An 11,385-nucleotide genomic window follows, 5' to 3' on the forward strand; every position below is an offset into this window, starting at 1 on the left:
CCCCGCCCCCACCACCCACAGTGCGACAGAGAAACAGCCACGTGAGAGCGTCTCAGACAAACAGGCTGCACACAAACTGGAGAACACCATTTCATTTCATTTTCAGCAGCATCTATTAGCTCTGCCCTATGCTCTGGTGCGTTGTTGTAAACAGAAAGGGGGCGACTCATTCTGTTCCCCTTCCTATGCAAACTGCTGACTCCGTGTTGTGATAATCACATATTTGTGAGTGCTATTTGTGTCGCTGAAATGATTAATGTGGAAGTGGATCTCCTCTCTCTGGGGGGGCCGTTTAGCTAGAGGACCGGAGACTTCACCTGTGGGTGGTCGCTTAGATCTGGGACACAGTTAGAGCCGAGGATCTATTCACTTTTGGAGAAAAGCCTCATCACTCTCTAGTTGTTGCACCCGTGGGAGCAGCTATTTGTCTCGCCAATGGCCCAGAAGCCTACTTTAAACATTTGTGCCAGAGGAGCTGAATCAGCCCACATTGAAGAGGGCACATTTTGATCTGCCACGACTTTCATACCATGCCCTCCTTAACGCTGCATTAAAATCCTCTAAGTGTTTGGAAACAGTCACTCCACATCTCTTTAAACATATCGCATTTAAAAGTCTTGACTAACGTTCTGTATAATGACCAATTTGATCGTTGTCATGGTATCAAGAATCATCTATGAACCATTATGTTGGAACAAAAGCAATTAAGGAGCTCGAAATGTAACGTAAAGTGCAATGATACATGCAATTATAATTAAGAGGAATATACAGAGCAGAGAAGCCTCCTCACAGTCATGCCAGACTCATACTACAACAGGCGACATCATGTCTTATGTGATTATAATGTGTGTGTCGAGTTGTGTAACAGCAACAGTGTGTGCCCATTATTTGAATAAAAAATACACACAGACTCTCTGCCTTAATGCTGAGCTGCTGCATTTTATTCCAGAGCCAGTAGTCCCTCAGGGACAGTTAAATGTTTTTGGGGGCAGGCTAACCTAAATTATTTTGGGTCAAAAGGGATGTCTCCTCTCCACTGATACAGACTGAGGCCAGGCCCAAAGCTGATTTTATGCTGTAGTGGACAAAACTAGCTTTAGCCAAACAAATGGTAATTTTACTGAACGAAAGATTTTCAAAAGCATCTGTGAAGTTGCTCACAGCAACATTTCTGCCCCTGAATTGAGGTTGAAAAAAAACTCTCCTGGGCCAAATAGTTGGCAGTGCTACAACCGAAGCTGCCCAGCAACGCTCCAGTCTACATTTCAGGAAACGTCTGATGCTGTCGGTGTTACATTCTTAAACCTGCAATCTGTGGCAGAACAGCAATTGCACTTAGTTCGGACAAAATAATGCAGAAAGACGGTAAGAATCCAGGTATTCATCCGTCCACAGAGGAACGAATCTGTCCAAGAGTGTGTGCAAAACCCTTTGAATCGATCCTCTAGCCCTCGATCACGGCTGCATTTCTGTGTGAAGCCGCTTAGTTAAATGCCAACAGGCAAACTTCAGCGTCATGTACACAAACAATCAGCTTAACGAAGACAAGGCTGCTGGTACACAGGCCTCACTGTGGTGTGTCTCTTTCCTCAGAGAGTGTGACAGAAGTGAGGACAAACATCTACGTGACGAGCTTTGGGCCGGTGTCAGATACAGACATGGTGAGTATTATTCTCTTCTCTCTCCTCCTCGCTGTGACTCATCAGATCTCAGCAGGTTATTAGTCTCCGCTCTGCTGCTCTTATTATTGTTCAAGTTTGACACAAGTACTTGAGGAACATTTGTCATTTTTGATTCTGTAACTTTGTGAAATTTCTTTGCAGAATAAGATAATTAATTTCAGCTAGGACCGAACACATTTTATGAGTTAACAATCGTTGCAGTGTTCTCCACCTCTTCATTCGGAGGGTTTATTTAGATATTACAGCTTCATAAAAATAGCCTCCAATATCAGATGTTTCAGAGAGGTTAATTATGTGTAGATGATTAAGAAAAACAAAAAAATAGGAATCATCATCTCAGGTGCAACAGAAAGATAGCTCTTGAATCCAGGCAGGAAATGACTGAACAGTGTGGTAACCAACCAAAACACCAAAGCTGATTTTTTGCTGTAGTGGACAAAAGCAGCTTTAGCCAAACAAATGGTGATTTTACTGAACGAAAGATTTTCAAAAACCATCTGTGAAGTTGCTCACAGCAACATTTCTGCCCCTGAATTGAGGTTGAAAAAACAGTGCCACTTCACAACCAGAGCACCATTATAAAGGGTTTATAATCAGGTTATTAATTCAGTTTTGAACACTTTATAAATAATAAACAATTATAAACAAGTTATAACTCAGTTTTCATACATTGATGCAGGCTCACTATTTGGCAACATCAAGTTAATGTTTACTACTCATCAATCTGCCTGAGTTACCACCATTTATAACTGGTAACAGGAGCCTTATAGTAACTCATTGTTGGTTGTAAAAACGAGAAGAAGAAACATGAAGGTGATGGAGGGAGAATCACAGAGATGTGAACAGTGGGACAAAGAATGGGTGAGCAGTTCACCAGGTAAAGGAAGGTTCCCACCTGTGTTCTACCTGGATGTTAAAGAACAGACCAGCCAGCAGAAAGCAGCTCCATGTTAATATCTGATCAACAGCTGTGATTATAGTGAGGACCTGCTGAGAGCATGTCAAGGTAAACAACACTGCCAAGGCCTCAGAGCATGAATCTGGTCATGTGATACATAAAGACGTACTGAAAAACCTCTTCAGAGTCAAATAGTTGGGAGTCCTGAAACCAAAGCTGCCCAGCAATGAGAGTCTACAGTTTGCAGTACATTACCATGGATACATAATTAAGAAAAAAAATGTCCTTACTACCGTTATCTCAAGTGCAGCAACAGAAGCAAAGCACTTGAATTCAGGCAGGAAATGACTGAACATTGTGGTAACCAAGCATCAACCCACTAAAGCAAACCTCCTTGCTTCTCTCCTCTTGTTTTCACTCTGACAGATTACAGCTCTTTTAAAAGAATATTCCTGCTGTACTCCACTTTCTGCATGAGGTGTTCTACCTGTCCACTTGATGTTGCTCCTGCACACTTCCTTACAGACAATTTTCTGGCATTGTTGGTCCCAGTAATTCATTTTTTATACATAGTTATCTGGCGACTGGCACATTCACCTCCACCTTCATGCAGCACTTTGACTTCAGCCGGTAAAACCTACAACTACTGACTCTCCAGCTGTTTCTATTCTCCACTGAGCTGGACAGTATTTTAAAAAAAATCTAATATGACACTGTTTTACTTATTTTGCAATATTCTGGTTGGACAAATAAGGACTTCTTACAAGAGGTGGATGATAATCCAATCTAAAAATCATTACTAATGAGGTATGCAGCTGATGACTACAGGCTTTAGCCATTAGTTTTTTTAAATTGTAATTCACTCCTCAGCTAGAACAGTCAAATAAGTTAAGAAAAACAACTTTAGTAAGAGCTTTAGAAGAAGAAAAGTCAGCATTTAAATCATCATTGTTACAACAACACTGCACCTTCACTGCTCCCAGTGAAGGTGCAGTGTTTTTAAACAGCCCAATTCTGGAGAAACTCCATCTCCAGCCCTGGATGACCTCCTTCAAACAGCAGATGCTCGAGATGGTTCGCGCTTTGTCTTGGGACCTTATACAGCATTTGACATATTTGATCATGCAGCTTTAATTGACCGCCTTGAGCGCTGGGTGGTTTCCCTGCCTCCGCTCTGAGCGGGCTCGACAGCCTGGGTGACGTAGCACTTTTTGGAGTTGGCTTTTTTTGTTTTTGTCTCACTGGGGAGGCTCTCCACATTTCAAGCATCATCTTCTATGGAGCAAGTTACACTCAGACTGTCTCAAACTTTCCATAAGTAGGTGAGGATCTCATGGACTTATCTTTGGAAAGAACCCCTTTTATTTTATTATAACAGAATTTATTAAATTCACCTTTCCTTATTAACTACACTTGTCTTTACACGTCTTGTAACCATGTTCTGACCTCCTTGTAAAATAGATTTTTGTAGTGGTAATGTAGGTTGTTGGCATTGCATGAGAGATGTCTGTGAATTCAATGCAAAAACAAAACTCCTGGGTTTAGGTTTCGCTTCCACCTTCCTGCCACTGTAAAGGCAGAGTGCACTGACCACAGTGTGTTGAACTTGCTTTGGTGAGACAGTGTTTGCTCTCTCACTTTATCACAACGGACAGTGCTTTATCTTTTTCAGCAGATATCACCTTTGGGGTCTCTCAGGGCTCAATTCTAGCCCCAATCTTTTATTCTCTTCACATGCTCCACTTGGCAACATCATGAATCAGTGGCAAACGGCACTGAGCTCAGTCAGTGGCACATGTTACGGCTGCACAGGCCACAGAAAGACACTTGTGGTAATGTTTTTCGGCGGCAGAGAAGGTGTTTTCTGTGTGTTTTATCTACACACACTCACATATTCATCTGGTAATCAATGTATTTACTGTGGGTGCCAATGTTTCGACTGTTCCCAGATGTGGAAACATTGATTTTTGTTAAATTTCTGCACTGGTTTAGATTTGATGTCTGGATTACACTGATGGTTACCCATGAAGGAAAGGCTGATTGTGGCCTCAGGTTACACCGAATATTCTTGCTCTATATGCACATAAATATTAGTTAAAGGCCTTTCAAGACTTTTCACGGTCTAGCCTCAAAAGATGATCATGTTTTAGCAGGAGGCATCAAACTATGAACAGATGTAAGTATCGTGTAGTGCAACGGTTCCCAACCATTTCAAACTCATGGTGCATTTCAACATCTCAAAAATGTTGGCGGCCCACATCTGACCTGTAACAATATGGAGACCAAATACTGCAACAGAGTTTTTATTTTAATGTTAACGACCGAATATTCAGGACTGAACTGAAAGCAGAGGAAGCTCAGTTTTCCTTATTTCACAGGGAAGAGATCACCTGTCAGTTCACCGCCTGTCTGACTCTTTCCTTCCTGTTGCCCACCAGCTTTGATGCTCCAGATTTTGCCTGTCTTACACCCGGCTCAAGTGACGCAGTTGTCATTTATCCAATCAGAGTCCACGTTGTTTAAATACCAAATATACCTGCGCTCATCTGAGCACCCATGGGTGTATTGGTCTTACAACGAGGTGAAGGCAGGAGCATTGTTGGTGCTTTGATTTCATGAGGCAGCGGAAAGTGATTGACCGCTGGTCTTAAGTCAGTGCTGCAGTATTTCACTGTTAGTTTAAGGCGCATTGTCAAGAGAATAATATGCACACAACACGCACACACAACCTGTTACACACAAGCAGAGTGAGCTGATCTGTTTTTACATTCTCTGAGGAGAGGCTCACTTTGCCCCAATTTGAAAACCCCCTACAAGAAAAAAAAACTATGAAAGGAGTTTTTCAACATTTTTAATTTAATAATTTTAATTTCTTTTTAAAACTTAAAAAAAAAAATGTTATCTTGAGATCTGAATTCGTCTATTCCTGTGTTTACATCGTTGTGGACTCAGAGCAGAGATCTGGTCAGAAATCTTAAATTTTATTTTAGTTTGAGGTTTTTTTTGTGTGATTCAGATACAATAAGAACAATAAGAGATTCACTCCTCTGTTCTCTCACACACTAAATTCTACCTTCACAAAAGCTACTGTAGAATTTGCTGCACAGCTATTGTATGGGATTACAGATCAGCCCTAGGACTCTGGGGCCATTTAAGCAGAGGAGGGAATGAGAGGACAAGACCAATGATTATATAGTATAATGAGCAAATGTGAACAGTAGGCTGCACTAAATAAGTAGGTCTTGACTCTGGACTTTCATAATGAACGGTCTGAATTGCTGAAATTGGTGCACATTTCCAAAAGGGCTTCTGAGGGCGAGTGTTTGGGAGGCTCAGTTTTTCTTGAGAACAGAGAATAACAAGGGCTGTTAGATCCAGCGAGCGGAGAGCCGGACCAGGTCTGGAGCCCACATCGGGTAATTGTGTGATGTGCTGAAAGGCGAGTTCTTTTCATGATATTTAAGTATATTTGGGCTTTGAAGGCACTCTTGAGTTCTGGTACTCAGAGCCAATGAAGGCAAATCTACAGTAGGTCAGGGTCGTGCGATCGTGTTTTCTGGTTCATGAGTTTCCAGGCTACTGAGTTCAGAATGAGTCGGATGTGTTGTGTGAGTGTGGAGCGGGACAGCCTCGGAGTATGGAGCATTGCAGTAAACAGTTCTGGGAAACAAAAGCACGGAGCAGTTTTCTAGGTCAGTTAAAGGAGAGGAAATGACTAATCCTGGAGGTATTTCAGAGGTGGAAAGAAGCTTTTTTAGATAGTTCCTTGATGTGCTCACCAAAGGAAAGTTCTGCTCTGGAGACAATTCACCAGAGTTTAGCAGATTAGTTTGGGGCAGCTAGTCATTAAAATAAAGAGAGAAATCAGCTGGAAGCTGCTAAGGACATAAAAAATGTTTTAACTTTTTCTTGTTTTCATGTTGTAACAGCATCATAATTTTGTCAAAGCTAGTTGATTCCCCCTAGATTCCTTTATTATATATATTATTATATATTATTTATTTTATATTCATTGATTTTTTTATTAGTTATTTTATGAACCTCGTTAACTCTTTATTAAGCTTTAAATTGATAGTACTCCATGTCTAACATACCGCCCTATAAATATGTTTTCTTTGGATCCAATGGAGGGCGCTGAGCCCAAGATCCCCCCTGCTGGTTGAATACACACACACACCCACACACACACACACACACAGGTTTTGTGTAAAGGCTATAGTCAACATGCTAACATGGTTAAGGCGATGCTAGCATACTGATGTTTAGCAGGTGCAATGTTTACCACATGTTCACCATCTTGGTTTAGCATGTTAGCATGCTAATATTTGCCAGTTAGCACTAAACAAAAGTACAGCTGAGGCTGATGGCATTGTCATTAGTTCTGCTAATGGGGGTTTGATGAGTAGCACCATTACCAGGTCTACATTTTAATTTGTCGAACACTTTTAGTTTATTACAGTCTATTCTGAGGGGAACAACAAAGTCCCACCATGAGGGCGGGGTAGAGTTAAAGGCAGGGGGACATATACAGTCAGTAGGATAAACATTGTCTGTTGTGTTGAATCCTCCTGTAGATTCACAGATGTTTCACAGGATAAACTATTTTTGACCTGCTGGTGGCACTAGATGAGAAATCTCCAAAGTTATTAGGATTCATCCTTTGGGAACAATAAGTGTCTGTACCTAACAGCATAGCAATCAAACCAATAGTGGAGACCAAAGTGCTGACTGACTGGCATTGCCATCCCTAAAGTCGCTCTGCTAGCGTGGCTAAAAATGTGGAGCAACTATTAAAACTGAAACCTTCCTAGACAGAGCACACTCTATACCCAAGGCATCTTATAGTTTATGTTGCGTACATCCAGTGGTCCAATTACCCATCTCTGCAACATCAAGTGTCCCAGAAATGTCTGCTTCTCACTCACCCCGAGGGCCGGTTGTTCAGCCTTCACTTAGACCCCAATACGCCACATCTGCCTTTAGTGTTCCACTATCACAACAGGAGGGAAGCTAACTGCATAATCGGAGTGAAACTCAAATCTTAGGCCAATAACAAGTCTAACGTTGTTCCGTCGTGTCTGACCACGGCAGATTTCTGCAGCGTGTCACACCAAGACCCAGAATGTGGGTTGCTATCTTGATGCTGATCTCTGGTAAGGAGGTGGGGGTGTTTCTCTACCTCGAGCCTCCCCCCCCTTCTAACATCCTTTTGCTGATTTTTCCTCTGTCTTTTGTTTACGTCTTCCTCCCCCTCTCTCAGAAGGTCTGTGGAGTGGCATCTCATCCACATGTATGCAGTGTCACGGCACATTTACCTGTCTCGTGGTTTGACAGGTCTGTTCTGATGAAATGGGAAGCGATTTACGCTGTCACAGGTACTGTGCTGAAGCTTGCTCTCACAAACATGTCAGTGATGGCCTGATCTCAGTAGAGGTTGCACAATCTCTGGGGGTAAACATTTCTGGAATATCTGAGGTCTTCAGCACACTGTATTCACTATATAAAATTCAGGGAACTCAAACTCCAAAATGCCTGAGCAGTTTCAAGGTCCTCTGAACAGAACAGATGGAGGTTTGTGTTGCTAAAATTTCAAGGTGAACTCCTGGATTCTGCATCAATCACATTGTCCTTGTTCAAAGGCGTGCAAACCCAATTAAACCTCTTTTTATGAGGACACACAGAATTTTAAATTTGTCTTAGACTCCCAGCACCTTTCTAATAAAAAACTCCTTTTAAAATAGGGTGCCATTTTTTTTTTATTCCACTCACCATACAGGTCATCATGTTCCCCAGTGTCACAATATGATTCATGTGCAGGGCGGGAACCGCTTGAAAGCAGAGCAGGCACAGCCTTTTTGCATTCTAACACCCTATAAGTTTTCCGAACATGGCAGCCACAGGTTACAGGACAGCAACCTGTTGTAACAACCCTTCTTCCAACATGTTCATTTTCCAGTAATTGACCCAACTACAAGCAAACAACAAATGTATTACAGCACACAGAGGTTGAACACTTGTGTATCATATAAATTCTTCATAGAAATTTACATTTTTTAAAACTGCAATATGTTTTGATACATAAATAATGTACTATTCATAGTATTTCTGTTGCAGTATATATGGATCTTAATTTTTCCACATTTTCACCGCTCATCTGTCATTTTATTATGATCACTATCATGACAACGCTGTCTTGAAAAAAATACATTTACATACTAAACCTGCAACTCAAAATATTTTTTAATTGATTTGTTGATTAGAATGAAAATGTCTTCATCTAAAAAAAACATACCAGTGAAATGTTTACTGACAACATATTTAATTTGTTTTCCCTGCATTCATGGCAGCTAAAGCCTGAATTCTGCTTTTAATGCTGATTTTTAATCAATTCAAAGCTTGAAACAGTTATTATCAGGGATTAAAGGGTCTGAAACGATCCTTTGATTAATGAGTAAATAAATATGATTGGAAGGTTCTGAATCCAAGAAATGGACCATCAAATAATTCATTACATTTTTACCGAGCCTCTCCATGTGCCTGTCACTCGGGGTGCGTGTGAGAGCATGCTGGGACTACACTCACTGACACATGTAATCCAAGCCTAACCACAACATATCAAGTCCACTGTGCACCCCGATCACATCCCTACAGTCTCACTGCAGTACAAGAACACAGCATTTAGTGGATTTGTGGACTGCAATTACGTTTCCTCCAAAATATATAGTGTATACCAGTAAACACAATTCTTAGAGGAGAGGGTTGCACTTGATGGAAACTGCTCTAGTTGGACCAAAATGTCTTTTTTCTCTCATTTCCCTCTTGAGCACGAGCCACTTATGTTAATTTCCCTGAGAGCAGTTCAAAACAACCATCATTTCATAATGTGTCTTAGACTTTAAAAATGTATTATGTTTTTAGTGGCTTAAATGATTGCATAAACATGTTTACTGCGACATATCCTTCATTTGTTTACTGCCATCTGATTCTAGGGCTGATTGCATTTGTGGAACAAAATGTTGGCGTCTGAAGTGTGGCACAATGAAGTGCTGAAACATGTTTACGCCTCAGAGCTGCAGAAGCCGCAGAACACTGAAGATAATTGGAGCTGGTATGGGATTCACAGCTCATTGCAAGTCTCACACAGGTTACAATCCCGGCAGGGAAAGGTGAACAGCACAAGAAGCGAAGTGAGAGAGAATAATTGACAATGGGAGAGCAAGATGGACTAGTAATTAAGACATTAATCAGATCTTTGACTAATCATTACAATGTCCAGAGTGTGAAGTTGACAAAGGCCAGGCCAAATTGATATGTTGCCTCCAGGAAGTAGTTTGTATCATTACCACACCGGCTAATCCAAATGTCATCACTGGGTCTGCTGTGGACTGTCAAAAACTAGACTTCATAACATACATCACACATTACTGCACAATAAATTTGGGAAACAGCTCTTACAAACAATATAAGCTCTTGTCAGGAGCACTAAATCAAACCCGTCACATCCGTCAGTTAATGTAGATAAAATGTGTGTGTCACGTTGAAGCTGAGTAAGAACATCGGACAATAAGTTGTTGTGCGGAAAAATTTCAATTTCCTGTAATGAGCAACTTGTTTGGGTCACTCCGCCTTCAGAGATGACTCATCTTAATTGTTGTTTGTTTTTGTTTTTTAAATATATTTGAGATAAATTTGTAGCTGGATTATCAAGCAAATTCAATGAAACAGAGAAAAACCTGCACATCGACTGGAAGAGATCAGGTGTCCAGATCTGTTAGGTAAAACCAAATTAAAACTAAAATGTGATGAAATAACCAAATGTTTAGAATTTAATGAACTCATTAATTCATGATAAAAGGCTGTATTAATATTCTATCAGATATTAGACACAACCTTCCTGCCATTATCAGAGAACCAGACACTGTGTCATTTTTTAACGTCTAGACTCATTTAGCCCAGTCTACTGTACATCCTACCTTAACTGCCACCTTATCAGCCCGTCCTATCATTTCCCTCATTTCCTTTGGTCTCATCATTCTCTCGCTCCTGCAGCCCTGCTATTGGCTGCTTCTCTCCACCGCCGAGACGTACACTCACATGTGAGCGAAGGAGACATTTCTTTGTGCGCCTGACATGCTTGTTCTTTCGCTTGTTTTCTAATCCCTGTTTTTATCTGTTCGTGTGTTCTCTCCTTGTGAGGCACTGCTGTGACAGTATTTACTCAAAGTGTTCAGTAATTAACCTCGACTTCAAAACATTAGAGGCGAATTTAGTTATGACATACAGGACAGTGAGTGTGATTTCTACATCATTATGAAACAGATTCAAATAAAGACAGAAATAGTTTTGACTGCGAGGACGACCAGGTTCATGAAAGAGAAACAGAGACTGAAACCATCAAAAACATAATCGTTCGAAGGCAAAAAATGCAAAAAATGCCAAAAAGAGGGTCAGTTCAAGATAAACCAAATCTGAGAGTAAATGATAAAGTGTCCACACGTGGTGATTAGGCCATCGACAGAATATTTACAGGTGAAAATATGACTACAAAACATCTCTTAATCCTGCGTTAATGGACTTTAATGCAGGTTTATCAGAGCTTTGTAGCTGCAGGAAACATCAGTCAGGTGATAATTCTCAGTGGGTCCGACACAAAGTGCCAAATACATGTCTTTTGATCAGCTGTTAATCTAAAAATATTGATTTTAGCAGATTGAAAGTCGTTTATCAAGCAAAATGTGAGTATTTGCTGTTTTACTCAGATTTATGTCACTGATTAGATTTTTACTGTCGGACTGTTTCCTCTGG

The 11,385-nt window shown here is 40.8% G+C and overlaps 1 protein-coding gene across 1 annotated transcript in view; it reads left to right on the forward strand.

Moving 5' to 3' along the window:
• The window catches only part of gabra3 (gamma-aminobutyric acid type A receptor subunit alpha3), an 83,891-nt gene that overhangs the window by 49,067 nt on the left and 23,439 nt on the right, over nucleotides 1–11,385 (forward strand). The window contains exon 4 of the mRNA XM_023418240.2: nucleotides 1,594–1,661. Coding sequence (XP_023274008.1) covers nucleotides 1,594–1,661 — 68 coding nt within the window. The remainder of the gene's footprint in view (nucleotides 1–1,593; nucleotides 1,662–11,385) is intronic.

Source organism: Seriola lalandi, unplaced genomic scaffold (assembly GCF_002814215.2).
Source record: "Seriola lalandi dorsalis isolate HSWRI2012SDOR001 ecotype SW California unplaced genomic scaffold, Sedor1 jcf7180002054581, whole genome shotgun sequence".
Classification (NCBI taxonomy): Eukaryota; Metazoa; Chordata; class Actinopteri; order Carangiformes; family Carangidae; genus Seriola; species Seriola lalandi.